General features: G+C 40.4%; 2 protein-coding genes across 8 annotated transcripts in view; one reads left to right on the top strand and one right to left on the bottom strand.

The window, feature by feature from the left end:
- The window catches only part of LOC121199043 (tumor necrosis factor receptor superfamily member 14-like), a 751,306-nt gene that overhangs the window by 128,805 nt on the left and 605,256 nt on the right, over window positions 1-17,245 (bottom strand). The window lies entirely within an intron of this gene.
- On the top strand, window positions 933-12,964 carry LOC121198914 (tumor necrosis factor receptor superfamily member 14-like). Of its 7 annotated transcripts, none has more exons than XM_041063321.1 (9): window positions 933-1,259; window positions 2,122-2,256; window positions 2,888-2,981; window positions 3,390-3,515; window positions 3,771-3,926; window positions 6,255-6,342; window positions 6,449-6,634; window positions 6,750-6,781; window positions 6,985-7,560. In XM_041063321.1, exons 2-9 carry the CDS (start codon window positions 2,188-2,190, stop codon window positions 7,008-7,010), a joined length of 777 nt encoding a protein of 258 aa, XP_040919255.1. In that variant the 5' UTR covers window positions 933-1,259; window positions 2,122-2,187; the 3' UTR covers window positions 7,011-7,560. The 7 variants fall into 7 exon arrangements, with proteins under 7 accessions (XP_040919255.1, XP_040919247.1, XP_040919234.1 ...); XM_041063313.1 differs by having other exon boundaries at window positions 934-1,202; XM_041063300.1 differs by lacking the exon at window positions 933-1,259 and having other exon boundaries at window positions 2,100-2,256; window positions 6,988-7,560.

Below are 17,245 nucleotides of genomic sequence, written 5' to 3'. Positions count from 1 at the left end.
TATATGACTGTATCCTTCAGTTAAGAAGCCTGGACATTTGTTGTGCATCAGACAGAACAGAGCTGGGATCCAGTTTGACTGTCATCTGACAGCCCACCCCCCACTGTTATAGTGAAAAGGCTGCAGCTGAAACACTTGGTCAGTCAGATGTGAAAAACACACACGTGCTGCAAACTGTCAAATTGCTGAGTCACCAATAACCATGGCTCCAAATGTATTTTCCCCTCCTGTTATAAACTGAACGGAGGAATTTAACTGTTACAATCTAATGTGAAAGAAATTTTTTTAAATGAATGACTTTGTGCTTTATAATCATGTTGAACACAGTATGTGTGTAAAACAGAGCACGGCCTGGTCGGCTCTGTAACACCACTTGTTAGAGACTCCTGCTCCCACCAATGAGATCAACAAGGTCCAGGCCTCCATATTTTTCTGAGGTTAAACTGTGGCCGTTCCATCATGATACCAGATAGTTAACTTCACTTAAGTGAATCAACTAGCTGCTAATACTAATTAGACCTTCAAAGAAAGTTGAAATGCTTTTCTTTAAATTCAGTTCAGTGTAAAGGGTTAAATGCATGTTACAGACCAGTTAATGTAAAATACATGTAAGTGTCAATATCACCTACAGACAACAATACAAAATAATAAACCATGAGAGAGGTACGAGACAAGATGGTGAGTGAGAAAAAGAGAAAGAGAGGAGGTGATGGAGATGAGAGAGGAAGAGCAGGACAGGGCCAAGGACAGGATCAGCATTATGTCCCTGTGCTGTTCAACACAACCACAACCTGACTGAGCTGATCACCCCCACATGCCCCTGAACCCTCCTACAAAGATCAGGTTTTGGAGGTAAATGAGTCCTCGGGCTTCCTGTTTCTTTATGAGTCAGTTAAACACGTGAGCTTCTCAGTGTGAATCTATTGGCTCTCGTCTCACACTCATTTCTTTCTTCCTTTGAGAAACTGATCTTCCTGCACAAACTGATCTGAATGTATTGAGCTGTTTTAGGGTTTTTATTATAGAGATCGATAGTTTTCAGTGACACATGTGGGTCAGAGACTGTGTTTCTTTATTTGTCACCTTCGGAGAAATCGACCTTCGCTGCTCAGAGTTCGGAGCTTCATATGTCCGATTCTCGCTGAACTACTCTGAGCTCTGGGACTGGAAACTACGCAAAACAGAAAGTTACACCAGCGACGGTGAGAAAACTGAACTTATGTGTTATTCGTTAAATCACATAATATTGTCCCACTAAGGTCAGTATGTTGTTACTGTACCTGTTTAATCTCTTGTTTCCACTTTATTGTTAAAGTAAATGAAAACGCAGAAAGTTTTATTGTTTGATCGGTTACACAAGATATTTACAGACTGTTTCCGGAAGCGCCGCAGCTTATATAGATTTAACAGACGTAAAATAGACGAGAAGACAGTTTGAGACAGAGTAGAAGACAGCCTGAGACAGCAGCAGTCTAACTGCTCTCTACCTGCAGAGTGAGCAGCTTCTAATGCAGCAATAATAATAAAGGATGGTTCCACTGAAATGAAAAGTGAGGCCTGTGATCAGAGAACAGAGACCTCGCCCTGATCCTCTGCTGTTGGACTAGAACGGATCTTTAGTTGTAGCTGTGCTGTCTGCTTGGTCTGTACTGGTTTGGTTAATCATGTTTTTCAAAGTAAGAGAACGACTGGAACTCTGTAAAAACTGCTCTAACCTGTTGTTCAGTTGTGGAAAGTTTCACTTTCAGTTGAACTTTGGATCATTGAATTATTTTTGGATCAAATTGTGCTTCATCCTGCTTCACTCATCATGTTGATCAGTCTTGTAAAACCTCTGCTCTCATGAGATATCAGAGCACAGATAATCAGTGTGAGCTGTGCTGTGTGGACAGAGGCTACAGAATGAGTCAAGATCTCAGCTGTTTTACCAGCTACCAGGAAACAAGCTGAAGTTGGAATAATGTCAACTCTGATCAGAGCAGTGAGCTGTGAAATCTGAGTCCAGTCCAACTCCAGGTTCAATCATCCTGTGTCAACCAGGTTAACCTTAATCTGTCAGCCACAGTAACCAGGTTACCTGCTGGTTAGTGCAGTTTTTATCTGATGTCTTTTTGTCTCCAGGTCTTCTCCTCCTGTTTGGGATGTTACTCACCTCGTCCCAAATCTCAGTCATGGTGTCTTCATCTGATGAAAACTACCAACCTGCCATTTAAAATGACTTCTACAAGAAAACCTGTGACAGCTGCATCTCTGTTGGTAAAGTAGTTTATTACAGAAAATGACAGGAAGCTTGTATTTGTCAGGCAGTAATGTATAAAGCACATTGCTCCTCCTCTCCAACATTTCTGATTTCTGACTCTTTCTCTCTCTGTCACTCATATACAATCATTTCAGAGTCCTGCTCAGCTCCTGCGTGTTTCACTCATCCTCTGTTAATCAGTGTGAACTTTAATGACCTGACCTGCAGAGTAGCACAGTTCCAGCAAACACTACTGTCCACATACAAGCGGTTCAGTTTGTCATTTACGGAGTGAAAGTTTAAAACAAAGAAAAAAAGATTTTTATAAAATTATTAAATTAAAAACTTTTTTTTTTTCCATTGTGTATTTTCATTTGTCTTCTGGAATCAACCTTTCTTCTTCTTCTACTGATCTTTCTCCTCTTCTTTGGTCCTAGCTGACCATCATCCTCTCCCCTCAGAAATCCTCTCTTCTCTCTCTCCTCCATCAGCGTCCTCCTCCACTCACCTTCCCTCCACCTCATGGTGGCTGTCAGTCATGTCTTTCATCTTGCCATTCTTTGTTTGAGTCCTTCAGGACACTTCTTGATCATGTCAACATTTCAACCAGGCTTCACTGAGACTAAAACTTTGTCTTATTCTTCACAGATACTTATGATCAAAGTCTTCAGTGGAAATACCCTGACATGTCGTCCAAGAGATTATCAGATAGAGGACAGATGCTGTCCTATGTGTCCTCCTGGTAAGATCCCACTGAATGGTAAAGGGACATGTGACTGTGGTAGTTACATATAGAGTCATTGTGATGCTGCCAGGTGTCAACCTGACTCAGCAGAATCCAGCACCTGTGTGCAGAAGAGTGGCGTCAGTTTCTCTCCCATGGTTGGTGCCGTTTATGTTGACAAGTGAAATGTGTGGGTGAAGGACCTGCATCTGACTGAGTTTGACTCCAACAGTAAAAGAACAGGCTGGAAGTTTTTCCAACTTTGGCTCCACCTGCTTGTAGTAATAAGAATGACACTGTAGTAGACAGCAGAGCATGTCACTGTGACTAACTCATAACATGAGCTTTACCCTCAACATTAAACCTTTTCATTCAATACAAGCATTAAACTGAAGCAAATTCAATTGTTGCTTTTCTTCTCAACAGGAGGTCACGTTCAAACAGATTGTACAGAGTTCAGAAGTACTTCCTGTTTGCCCTGCATGGATGGATCCTTCATGAATGAATCTACTGAACGTACTCAATGTTTTCCCTGCACCAACTGTGATGCAGGTAGATTTCTGTTCATGTTTCAGTCAGTTGTTCCCTCCATCTCTTTTTCCTTCCACAGTGAAATCAGATTTCCACTGGGTGGTCTGTACGAGCTGTTTTATTCTCCACTTAGTTTTTATTCTGTCATAAAACCTAAAGATCATCTTTAGTTTTTCTGACATCTAGTCAGACAAACACTTTGCTAGTGTCTCTCTAGTAGATGAAGCAGAATAGAAGTTTAGTGTCTGTATATGTAACCTGTATATGTGTTGACAGGTTCTGGTCTGAAGATAAAGACTTCATGCACAGCAACCTCAGATACACTTTGTGAACCACTGGAAGGATTCTACTGTATAGACTTCACAGAGAACCACTGTGTGGCAGCACAGAAACACAGCAGCTGTCAACCAGGACAATACATCAGGGAGAAAGGTTGGTTTTCTTGTGCTGACTTTAAGATGATACTGTAGCTCTGGTTTGACACTTTGAAACTATAACAAACTGTAAAAGTCACAGCTTAGAGCAGCTCAGTTGAGCATCCAGTCAACTGGTAGCTGTCAGTGATGGAGCTTTTGGATGATCAACTGACTGAACTGAGTCAAACCACTGAAGCTGATTAGTTACAATGTTCAGTGCATGGAACAGACAACAGACAGCTTTGATTTCGGCCTGCTGTCATGTGACTCATGGAATTAACTTTAATTAGAAACAGGTGATGTGATGGCATTGAGAAAAGTTGCTGCGTCTATAGTAGTGCTGCACGATTAATCTAATCGCAATCGCGATGTCACGCTGTGCGATTACGTAACCGCATAAAAGACTGCGATTTGCGATTTAATGTAAACCAATGTGGAGTAATTGACGGCACATCCACACGCAGCCGCAGGTATGGTCACGTGACTACCCGGCTTTTAGCAAACAGCAGTAACGCGGGACGCTGAGGAGGAACATGAGGGACAAGCAGAGTTGGTGGCGAAAAAAAATGCTACTTCTGTTGTATGGCGATACTTTGGATTCAGGTATGACGACCCTGAACAGCAAGACATGCAGTGTAAAACCTGCAAAGCTGAAGTCGCTACGTCCCGAGGTAATACGACCAATCTCTATCAACATTTCAGACAACTAGGCCTGTCGCGATAAGCAATAGATCAATTAATTGAACGATAAATTAAAATTAGCTCAATAATTTTGCCAGCTGCAATAATTTCTTGTTTCTTGCTTGCTTTCGTCGTATGTCTCTCTCTCTACCAAAGAGTAGACAAAACCGGTGCATCGCTCTCGACTGACCCCTCTCGTTTCCTTAGCATAGTGACGAATGAACTCTCGCGTCAGTTGCTTGCCAGCCGCATCGTAGTCGTGTTTCAGAGTGCAGCATGAGAGCCTCGTGAGGAGCTGCAAGCCATAGGGAGGATGGAATTGGTTTCAAACCCGAATGCTACGTCTGCAGTGTGGGAGCACTTTGGGTTTAAGCCAAATGACCGTGGTGAACCACTGAATTGTGCCAGCCGGTATGTCGCATCTGCTATAAAACAGTAGTAACTAAAAGCGGAAACACAACAAACTTGCATCTGCACCTTAAACATAATCATCCGGTGCAGTTTTCCCAGCTGGGGAAAAAAACTACGGCAGGTGAGCCGTCTCCGTCTTCCCGACAGTCCACAATCACTGGGGCATTTAATCGACACACAAAATACAAACAAGGGAGTGCAAAATGGTGCGCACTCACAGTGTCGTGCGCTTAATTGCTAAAGAGATGCTGCCCTTCAACATCGTTGAAAAGCCGGCATTTCGAAAAATGCTACGAACATTTGACAGCCAGTACGAATTGCCTGGGAGAACATACGTGTCACATACGGCAATTCCACAACTGTACAACAACATGAAAGACGACATACATACATTTTATTTATTGTTTTTGTTTATTTATTTTGGATATTTAAAATTTCTTCCAATGGTTAAATATTACAGTAGTAAATGTTCTTTAGAAATAAAAATTTACTCATCTTTAAAAGAGTGTACATGCCATTATCATTATATTAGTTGAAAATGGTCTCAAAAAGGCAATATTATTGTTTATTGCAATAATTCCTGGGACAATTTATCGTCCAGCAAAATTTGTTATCGTGACAGGCCTACAGACAACACAGAGAAAAATACGTGTGCCTGCAAATAAAAGCCCAACCAAGTAACGTGAAAGATAAAACTGAAAACCGCCTGAAAGAACCATAACGAACAATCACGGATACATCTTCAGGTTTTGTATTTTTTTTTGTGTCATGGGTATGTTTTGGGTTGAGAAATACACAAACTATCATTATTCTGTGTTGTCCTTGATATTCAAGCAAGTGGACTCATTTATTTATAATATCGTAATCGCAATCGCAAATCGCAATATTGTCCACAATAATCGCAATCGCACGTTTTCATCAAATCGTGCAGCACTAGTCTATAGCAACATGAAAATATCCATAGAGACAGATTGCTCTGTGTGATGAAGGTGAGGGAGCTGCTACACTTTCAGGAGCTTTGTGGACGACACTGGTTCAAGAGGAGACAGAAGCAGAGGAATCTTGTTCTTTACTTTCCTGCTTTTCATGTCAATACAGTCATTACCAGACAAAATGGATGTTAAACTGAGCAACAGATAAAGTTTACAAGTGTTAAAATGCAATGAATGGATCTGGTTGTTTTGATCCTTTCATAATATGAGATGTTCACTAGTAACTACTTTCACCATGGATATAATGTGTGTTTGTACAGGAACAGTCCTCAGAGACACTGTGTGCTCTGACTGCAGTGGGGGGACATTTTCAGATGGGACATTTCCATCTTGTCAGCCACACACACAGTGAGTCCAACTTCACATCACACATGGACACACCTGCTTTCTTACAACTGCAGTGGATTTGTAGTGTCTTTACTTTGTCCTGTAAAATGTCCTTCTGTCATTCCAGATGTCAATCACAAAACCTTCAGCTGATAAGAGCAGGAACTGCTTCAACTGATGCTGAATGTGGACCACACAGTTCACATGGGACAGTGATTCTGATCAGTGTTGGAGTTTTGCTTTTTATATTATTTTTTATAATTTCCTCTTTAGTTTGTTTTTTTTTTCTTGATGAAGGGAATGTGAACAGGAGGTGAGATCTGTGTGTAGTCAAAGAAAATGTTATCATGGTTTAATGGATGATAAAACTTTCTGCTGAGTCATGATGTTGATTAAGATGTTTTTCATTGGTTTTGTTTTTATTTCAGGAAACAAGGGAAATGGAAGCAGACAGACAGAGGTATGTTATTTACTCTCTGTTTGAGAGTGTGTGTGTGTGTGTGGATGCACTGTGGTAGATGACAATACTGTGTTTATCTAATTCAATTATGTCATTTATTTATTAATATTTGAACCAAAAGAGAAACTCTGACATCTGAAAGCTGACATCTTTACAAATGTACCAGAGCTTTCTGCTCTAAGTAAACGTATTTCTGTCCTCAGCAGGAGACGACCTGGACATCACATGATCAATCATCGTCATAAACACTGTCTATAATGTGCTGTTCACTGCAGAGTTAATGTGCTGTACAATCCAGTTAGAATCCAGTTGGGTGCTGGATCATTGTCTTTGCAGGGAACAGAAATAAAACAGCTGCTGTGAGACAAAGTGAAGTCGTCCTCTACAGAACTGCTGCTCTACAGTCTGGACCTTCACTGATCTTCTCTGGTGGACAGAGACAGCTCTCAACCTGGACTTTATCTGTCAGAAATAAGGACAAACAGCTGGAGCTGAGGACAGTGTGTCCTTTACTGCATCATGATGGGACAAATGGTTTCCATCAGCAGAGCAGTTGGGAATATTTTCTTCATCTCTTATTGTGTTTTGTAGAAAACATGTCTTCACAGTGTATTTACTTCCACTTGAGTTCAAATAGTGTTTGACTGTTTGTGAGCTGTGATATGAAATGTCAGCAGGCTCTCTGACAGTAACAGAGTTGGATGAAAGCTGTAGCTGCCTATTGATGTGTGAGTGAAGGGTGTGTAAATAGTTTTGTATATGAAAGATTTTTGTCTTTACACAGAGTAAAGACAAACTGTGACAGCAGAATCTCCACAGTGGAACATAAGTGTTGAGAAACAGCGTCAAATGAAACTATAAAGTCATCCCACAGTTATTTGGGTTTTTTTAGTCATTGGCAGTGATGGTGTTCACACCTCCCTCTGGATGTGATATGTTCATCTCTCCCATCAGTGTCTGCAGCACCTCTGAGAGGACGGAGGACTCCTGTCTCCCTTTTGTTGTGGTCTGGTTGAGTCAGAACCCTGATGAACTCATTGCCACATCCTGTCAGTTATACGGTGCAGGTTGCAGCTTTTCGTGCACATTAATTTCTGTAAACATGTCCCATAAAACAGGGAACCAGAAACTAAATGACTTTCTTAAGGAAACAAAAGAGCGAGTAGGAGGCAGAGAGACAGCCCCTCCCTGCTGCTCGTGTATTAAAGAGCTCTTTGTCTTTTCCATGTATAAGCAGAGCTTGAACCAGAGTCTGGTTCTGAACAGTCTGTTAGAAAAGTGATGGATTCAAAGCTCCGTGTTGTATCGTGTTAGCGTGATATCATGTTGTCGACGCTGCTCGTGTTCGGTAAGTCCCACACAGATGCTAACCCGATTCTGAGCTGCATTCATGGCTGACGCTAACGTTAGCTTAGCTTTATGTGCTATATGAAGTGCAGAGCAGTCCCTGGATGCTAACACTGTGTTTTCCTGTAGGATGTGTCTTTGCTGTACCAGCATTATGTTGCCGAGCAAAGGAGTACATCACAGGAGACGGACAAGCTTTGAAAAATGACGCAGGTTACTGAAACACAGGAAAACTCCAACTACAGCCTGTTTGTTTCATATTTACTGTAAACATTTGTAGGCGGATGTGTAAGTTGTTCCACTGTTTACAAATGTTTACATTGTCCCTCAGCTTGCATAACAAATTAATAAAGTGAAACCTGTGGAAGCTGTAAACAATAAGGCGTGTGCTGTTCAAGTGCTGTCGGAATTATGAAACTCAGGTTTTACTGTAACTATTCACTGATCCTCCACCCGTGCACCTGTACAGTATACTGACATTTGGCAGCCATGCTGTATGTGACTCGTCTTCAGGAGAGATGTGGGGACTGGATGGAAGTCAGTATAACATCTTAGCTCAACCTGGACTTGATGCATTTATTGAAGCACAGAGGACAACAAGCACTGTCTTTGTCTAACAATCAACTGACTCTCGTTGCCCGTAGTTAGTTAGTAAATAAATAAGGACTTGAAGCTACTTTAGTTCATAACACACACACAGAAGCAGCTCACAGTCTAGTAATGGTTAAAATGATGAAACGCAGCTTTGACTGAAGTGCTGACTGCAAATAAACCACATGCAAACCATGTGTTCGGCTAACGCCCTGAAATGAATAACACATTCTGGTTTCAGTCTCCTACCTTGTTCTTCCATTTGAAGTTGCTGAAGCGAGTGTGAAGATGATCGAGCAAGTTATCCCGGAAGAATGTTCATCAGACATGGGCGGGGGGTCGTATCTTTCATTTTTGTTTACATTTTAGCTGTTAAAAAAACAACAACAACAACAATGAATAGATTTGTGAAAATAATTGACAGATTGTTTTTAATGAAAATATTTGTTAGTTGCTGGTTAACAGCCAGTGAACAGGTTTTGATCTGATCCCTTGAAGATATCCACACAGTGAAGGACACCATGATCAGCTGAATAACCCTGTAGTCTCTCTTTGTGGTACAGGGCCATTGATCTTGAAGTGATATTGACATTACTGTTGTGTTGTCTCTCACAGGTACAGTTGTTCGAAGAGACTGTACAGAACAGTCAGGCACACAATGCATTCCCTGTGCAGATGGGACTTTCATGAACCATCCCAATGGCCTGAATAAGTGTTTCCCCTGCACCTCCTGTGTCCCAGGTACAGTCTGCTGGAAAATGGTTATTCAGATGAAGATATTCAATATATTAAAAGTACAGTCTGTATTTGAAAGGTAAACTGATTACTTTATATTTTAATAATAGTGATTATTATTTAAGATTAATAATAAAATGATGACGATGTTCCTGTTTTTTAGCTCTTGGTCTTTTTTCCAAGCAGAAGTGTACAGCAACAAGCGACACAGTTTGTGATGTTTTAAGTGGCTATTTCTGCAAAAGTTTGGCCGATGATACAGGATGTATCATGGCAGAGAAACATACGAAGTGTGCACCTGGTCAGAGGACAGAACAACCTGGTAAAGAAAATTCAAATCTCACTTCTCCAGCAGTGGAGCCACTGTTGGGCTGGATGTTGTTGAGTTTTGTATCTTTCTCTAAGGAACCAGCAGAGCTGATACAGTGTGTGAGGACTGTCAGCCAGGCTATTTCTCACAGGATGGTGTCAACTGCACAGCTTGGACAATGTAGGACATGTTTATTAAAGACTAAATATAAAAACATGCATCACACACTGACCAAGTGCGAACTTGATCAGAATAGTTTCAAGAAAAAAATATTACAAGAAGAAAATATTGAGGAAATAAAGTGGAGATATTTTGAGAATAAAGTTGAAAAAAACAAAAAGACCTCAGGTTGTGGGTTTCAACAATAAGCAGCTTGTTATCATAGATCTAAGGATCTTAAAACAAAACCAATTACACTGGAGAGGGTAAAACTGTGGAAATTATATGAAAGGCAGCCAGAATGGCCTTGTTGTTCTGATATTGAACGCTGCTCATTAAGTGAGCGTTAGCACTTTCTCATATCTTGGTAATGTAACATTGAGCGGTGACTTCGCCTGCAGACACAAACCAGACCTGTGTATCACTGATAAGAGAGTGCTGTCCAAACACACACACACATGTAGCTCTGAGCTAATGATAAAACACACACGTAGTCTGATCTACACAATCCAGTCAAACACGTGACATTTTGTGCTTGATAAATAGTAGGAAATTGGGGCAGCAGTGGTGCAGCAGGTAAAGAGTGTGGCTTTGGACTTTGGACCGGCCTGAGATCGGAGGGTCGCCGGTTTGTTCCCTCGACCAAGCACGATGGGATATGGGAGGTGAAGGAGGCCCCTCCCTCTGCGACCACGACTGTGGTGCCCTTGAGCAAGGCACCGATCCACCCCAGGTCCCTGGGCGCCGTAGTAGGCAGCCCTCTTCCCCAGCATCTCTATTGGTTTATGTACTTTGTGTGTGTGTTTTGTTGAATTGGTGTGGGTAAAATGCAGAGAGTAATTTGCCCTGGTTAAGAACATGAGGGACAATAAAAAAAAATAGAAATATCGTTCTTGTAATAATGTTACGTTCCTATAATAATAATGTACTCATATAAAAACACAACTTACTGTTGAAATCCTTTTGTATATAAAGTTTTTTTTCAACTTTATCTCAAAACACAATAAAACATTTTCCTCAAAATATTACACTTATTCTTGAAATCTTGAAATCATTATTTTCCTAACTTTTTTTTCTAAAAATATTTCAACTTTGTAAAATTTGACATTCCTACTTGTCAAATTTTCTCAGATATCAAATTTGAGAATCTCTGTTGTAAACATCTTTATGTATTTTTACATCTGTGTAATATTACTTTGAATTTTTCAGTCACAGTGAGTTTACATTGGAATTCCATAGCAATAATAACTGAAGCAGTCTTTACCTTCTGATCCAACAGTTGCTCCGAAAGCCAAGTTAAGGTCAAAGAAGGAGGCCCGAGCAGTGATGCTGTCTGTGGGAGTGCATCAAGACATCATTACTTTTTGTGTGCACCTCTTTTAGTGTTTGCGTCAGTAACACTTTTTTGGCTTGTAACCAGAGCTTTCTGCTTTTCTGGTGTTCCTCCCTAATTCATCTAATGTTTGCCACTGCATCACTCACTGACTCCATCAACCAAAGGTGCCTTACTGTTCATTCTAATATTTCCCTTTTTTGTGTGTTTCAGGCAGGTGCATAACAACATCTGAGTTACAGCCTCTCATTCTATTTATTATAAGTAGTTAATTAGGGCTGCACTGATCTAACGTTGTTCAGTTTACATACTTACACATTCCTGCAGCTCCTCCTCTACAGCGGTGAGAGAAAGTGAGTGAAACCTTTGGAATTACCTGCATTATGTATAAATTAATCTGTAAATAAGGTCAGATCTTCATCTAATTAATGAACCACATTAACACACAGATCATCGTCCTTACTGAATCCATCATTCACACTTTCACAGTGTGCGGTGGAAAAAGTATGTGAAACCCCTGACTAATGACATCAGTAAAAACTAACTGGAGTCAGGCTTTAGCAAACCTGGAGTCCAGCCAATGAATCCAGATCAGAGGTGTGTGTTAGAGCCACTTTGACTTCTAAAAGTCACTCAGACATTTTGAGTTTACTGTTCACAAGAAGCCTCTGCTGATGTGAACCAGGCCTCACAAAAACATCTCAGAGGATCAACAATTTAAGGTTTACAGAGTGATCTCAGAGAGTTTAGATATTCATCAGTCCACAGTCACAGTGTCTGTAAATGAAGATGATTCTGTTCTGTGGCTGCTCCCCCAGATAATGTGACTCCAGAGGTATAACACAGAGTCCTCAGTGAGATCTAACAGAGGCTCAGAGTGACAGTAACAGCTAAAGGTTTAAAGAAATCATTGGAGCTGGTTAACACCTCTGTTCATGAGTCTGTCAGACACAAACCAGGGTGCATGGTTCATGGAGCATGGAGTTCATGACCCCACAGAGGAAGCTGCTGCTGTCTAGATAAACATCACCCTGAAGGTGAAGGACGGTGGAGGGAACATCATGATTTGGGGCTTTGCTGCGTCTGGTTCTGGACAGCTCCACATCCTCAGGTTTATCCAGGTATCTGACAGGGCAGTGTAAGGGTGGCTGGACCAGGTTATTGGACCACTTATTAAATCCAAGGGTTCACTAACTTTTTCTTGTCTCTGAAACTACTTCACTGTTTCATAGCTCGTAAATAATATCAAGTTGTTTTGTTTATGTTGTCACGTGATTTCTGCTTTTATTTTGAAATCTTATCTCCTCTTGTTTCAGGTTGCTTGCCCTTCCTTCATGTTTCCCACCAGTCTGATTGTCTTCCCCACCCTGATTGTTTCCACCTGTTTCCCATTACCTTGTGTGTATATATTGTCTTCTGCATCTCCCTTTGTTCTGTGCCAGTTCCACTTGTCTCTCATTCAGTGAACTAGCTTCTTATCCCTCGTCATTGTAACTCAAGTCAGGTTCTGTATTATTTGTTGCTTTGTTTCTTGTTTGTTTTTTTGCTCCTCAGGTTGTTCAGTCTTTTGTGTTTGTGTTTTGTAATTTTGCTTTTGTGCCTTTTGTGCCTTTTTTGCCTCTTATTTGCTACTTGGTAAGAATAAAAATTATTACTTTTGATTTCATCTGTGGAGTCGAGCTTTTGGGTTCGAGTCCTTGCTCAGTTGTGACAAACTGGTGCATCTGTCCATCTTTTGTCTCTACTCTGAGTTTTATCCATTTTCTTGTACATAAAATGACATGTTTCAAAATTACTTTTTAAAAACTTTTAAATATTTTTACTATCCAGTTGTGTGTGGTAACAGTGAACAACATGACCATACTCCAGCGTAGGACCAGTGGAGTCAATGACTTATGCAGGAGTCTTACATGCTCTCACTTTCACATTAACTGTAAATGTGTAAAGATACAGACACAGTGAACAGACCTCGTAGAGGCTCTTTCTATTTTCTCAGGTACATTGAAGATTATTGGTCAGTACAGTGTATGAGATGAAACAATGTAAGAAGAAGCAGAGGAGGCACAAACAGCCCATTAGGAATATATATATATATATGTGTGTGTGTGTTGCCTGCTTAGTGAGTGAATTTCATGTGAAAGGTCTGTGACATGATTTTGTTTATTAGGCAGGGTCCTGTCATTTCACTTGGTAATGTCTTTCATGTGTCTCTGCATGACCTGTTCTCACACAGTGGTGAAACATCATGTAACTTGTATTCTTTCCTATATATGTTTGTCTATATTCTGTCTATACTAATGGATTATTTATATGTGTGATCATCTCAAAATCAGGTTTGTTTATGTTTGTATTTACATTATTTCTCATTTCCACTCCACAATATTCACTTACTTCCATGAATTAAATTTAACAAGGAACATAACAGGAATATTCCAGTAGCAGAGAGCAGGTCTAAAAGGTTCATTTATATGTGAAGCACAGACACTGTCACCTGTAAATGAGAATATTATGGGATATTACAGAAGAAAATACCAATAATCTCACTGTCTATAAATCCTTATGTAAACATTATGGACTTTTTGCTTTTGGTGCATGATCTGAAACATGCACGAGCACACTGTCAGTCCACAGGTCAGCCACCTGCTGCACTGAAAACTATTATAGTAAAGAAAAAAGAAGAAAATCACAACCTGTTTGGTTAGCATCCTCACTAAGCAAGGAATCATGAAATGAAGACGTGGAGAGGATTTCTGATCTGAAATAAAAAAAATAATACTTGACCTGTCAGGCAGCTTAGCTTTCCTCTTACTTCCTCAAATACTGATTGATACCAAACTAATCTATCAAAGATCAGGAGAAGCACAGTGGAAAGGAGGCCACAGCTTGTTTCAGGCACCAAAGACTTACTGGAACTGGAACTAAAGACGAATGAAGAGATTCTTATATTAGTACAAGGCCCTGCAGCCAGATGATGTCTTTTTTCACTCGGTTTAATTTTGTTCTCTTTTCCATGGGAACTTCCGTTTGCTGTTTTGGATGTTGCTCAGCTAATGAACTGCTAGTTTGATCTTTATCTTTAACTTTATCTTTAACTTCTACTGTACAGATGACTTTTCTTAGGAGTGGTGATAAAGCAGTGAGTAACACATGAGTCCTTGATGACTGGACAGAGAGACCAACAATTTAGTCTGATCTTGTTCCTCAATGACTCCTGCCTTAGAAAATGGGGCCTGTGAAGACTGGATCTGTTCACAGACACAGACACAGACTCCAGTACAAACACAGGCAAACTGACAAAGACACACTTGTCCTGACAGAACAAGACAAGATACACAAGGGCCAGGACTTTAAAATAAAACAGGAAATTCTAAACCAAACTTCAGTCTCCAAAAACAAGAGTAACTTGACTAAGGAAACACAACAGGAACTACTAACAGAACTAAAGAAACTAATCAAGAGTCCGGAAGTTCAAAGCATCCACAAACAAACCAAAGGACTTCAGAAAACAGCCCCCTAGGGCTGATCATGACAACACATCTGGTCCCTCAGATTCCTGTAAGGAGACACAGCCCAGCCAAGTCATTCCCCAAGAATTAGCAGCTGAGGAATCAGCTGGTTTTTGGGCGGCCTTACTGAGTGGACATTCCTCTTTGCAGAGTCCCTTTCTTTTTTTATACGAATGACACACTTAAGCTGGATCAGACCTTTCTTTTTGTCCCTGGGACCTATCTCACACCAACAGGAGTGAGCTCATGGACATAAAAACCTTCAAACCTATTCAGCCTAAACCTGAAATCCTCCCTCTGACCAAACACTGAGCCACTAGCACGTGTTAAAACATATTCATCAGCTATGACTGCAGCTGCAGATGCTGCCTTCACCATTTCCTCATTGATATAAGTAGAATGGTGAACAGGCAATGAGCTCTTGAACTGTTCTGACACAAATTCATCACACAAATCCTCATTGTCATCTATAGTGCAAGCAGAGCACCAACGTGTGAAATGAGTAAGACACAGGTGCGTTTGTACCTTTATACACCTACAGCTGGGGTGTATAAGGGTGTTGGGGACGAACAACAGCCTCAGCCCATACTTTGGGATTCACCTGAGCCAAATGCTATTAATCACATGAACAACACACAAAAACAACAAATGGCACTAAAAGAAAGAAAGAAAGTCAGCAGTCTGCACTTATCTCTCCTTGAGAGATTGTTGTTTTGGGCGTTGCTCAGCTCTGAAGTTAATGAACTGCGACTCTGAACTTTAACTTCTGCTGTGCAGCTGACAGGTTTCCTGTAAGGAGTTAAGACAGAGCTGGACACAACATTCTTTTATTCTTAATGCAAAACATAATGCAGATGCTATGAGTTAGACATGATTCGATCTGTTCGTACTCACTGTTTCAGCCATAGTTTCCTGTAAGGAAACGTGTCTCAGCCATTTCCTTCCCAGAGATAATGTCTCTTGAATCTCTAAAATCTCTTCAATTAGCAGTTGAGGATGAAGATGATGAAGATCGATGCAATCTCTTCATCCACCAGCTCAGAAAAGAGATGGAACTGATGCAAGGTCATCTACAGAGGAGCGAGGCCTGTGACACATAAAGGAGATCTTCCTCCTGCTGCTACAGCGACATGACAGATACCCAGCTACACTCATCCCCACAGCCACTGTTCTTATTAAATACACACGTTATATGCAACTTAACACAATAGACATGGAAACTGTCCCAGTCCCCACCGGTTTAACTCAAACTACACCTATGAATGAAAGAGCATGTCCTCTTCTTCTTCTGTTTTGTCTTTAAATGGTTCACTACTGCCACCAACTGGAGGGACGACCATCCTGGATACTGGTTTGCACAGACTCCCAAGCAGGCGAGGGCAGTCCCTCAATGGGCTGAGAGGAGTCACTGAATCAGGGAGGACTAATGGAAATAGGAGGAATGATCACATTAAGTGTAATTCAGATATTTTCAGTCATAGTACTGACATGTGGACTGTACAGGATTCACAGTAAGAACTGATTGTTGATTATTATTGCCAGTGGATCCTCCTGAAGCTCTTTACCTCTGTTATGAAGTCATTATAACTAAGCCTGCTGCTTCTTCTGGTAGCAAAGCAAGCTGCTGAAATACTGAAAATCACTGCTGGACTCACCATCATTACTTAATAATAAGACTTCATGTTACAACAGCTCATGTATATAAGTCCTAAAGACATCTGAAAATTAAAAGTAGACATTCTAAGTTGAATCAGCTAAACATACATGTTTACATTAAGTTAACAGGAAGAAATCAGCTGATTCCACGAAACCCCTGCTCAGTGTTTTACAGTTTATACTGACATTTAAAATCAGTGATCACAGGCAGCAGCTGAAGGTTTCCTACTGCTGCTGCATCTCATGACACAACCATGCTATTAATACTGCTGCTATTATTGGTAGTGCTGCCACTTATTCATGAATTAATTATTGCATGTAAAACACTTTGTGTTGGTTTATAAGTTCTTTATAACAGAAGGAAATGTCTCTGAGAGGGTCTCACCCTCCCTGACCCTGTGACAATGTTCCATCCAAATACGTTTCCTCTTGTTCATTCAAACATGTCCTGATTTAAAGACAACACGCTTTTCTTTCCAGCTGTTCAGATTTTGCTGTATTTAGCCAAATCATTTTTAGATTAATTGGAATATTTTTCATGTCTTATAAAGTCTTTAAATGGAACATTTCCCTCAGACCCTCTAACAGCTCTTTCCTTCTTCTACAAAGTCATGATAACAGAAAAAAAAGAATTTCAGTCAAATCAAATTAGTTCTTGTAGACACTTTAAATGCTGCAGCTAAAATGATTGTAGTACTCCTGCATTAAATGCTGCAGATGCCACTACTACAACTACTCTGATAGTTTTTATAACTATGAAAGACCCATCTCAGATTATTTTTAAGGATGCTTAATACTTTTTGTATAATAACACAATATGTTTTGTC

This window comes from Toxotes jaculatrix, chromosome 2 (assembly GCF_017976425.1).
Source record: "Toxotes jaculatrix isolate fToxJac2 chromosome 2, fToxJac2.pri, whole genome shotgun sequence".
In the NCBI taxonomy this organism is placed as follows: domain Eukaryota; kingdom Metazoa; phylum Chordata; class Actinopteri; family Toxotidae; genus Toxotes; species Toxotes jaculatrix.
This window is presented reverse-complemented; position numbering and strand designations above follow the sequence as displayed.

Bases quoted from the DNA above. Each gene is read 5' to 3' on its own strand.
- LOC121198914 (XM_041063294.1), top strand. From the start codon at position 2,104: ATGTCTTTTTGTCTCCAGGTCTTCTCCTCCTGTTTGGGATGTTACTCA. The intron at 3,927-6,254 runs GTTGGTTTTCTT...GTGTTTGTACAG, and splicing joins ACAATACATCAGGGAGAAAG to GAACAGTCCTCAGAGACACT. The intron at 6,635-6,749 runs GTGAGATCTGTG...TTTTTATTTCAG, and splicing joins GAAGGGAATGTGAACAGGAG to GAAACAAGGGAAATGGAAGC.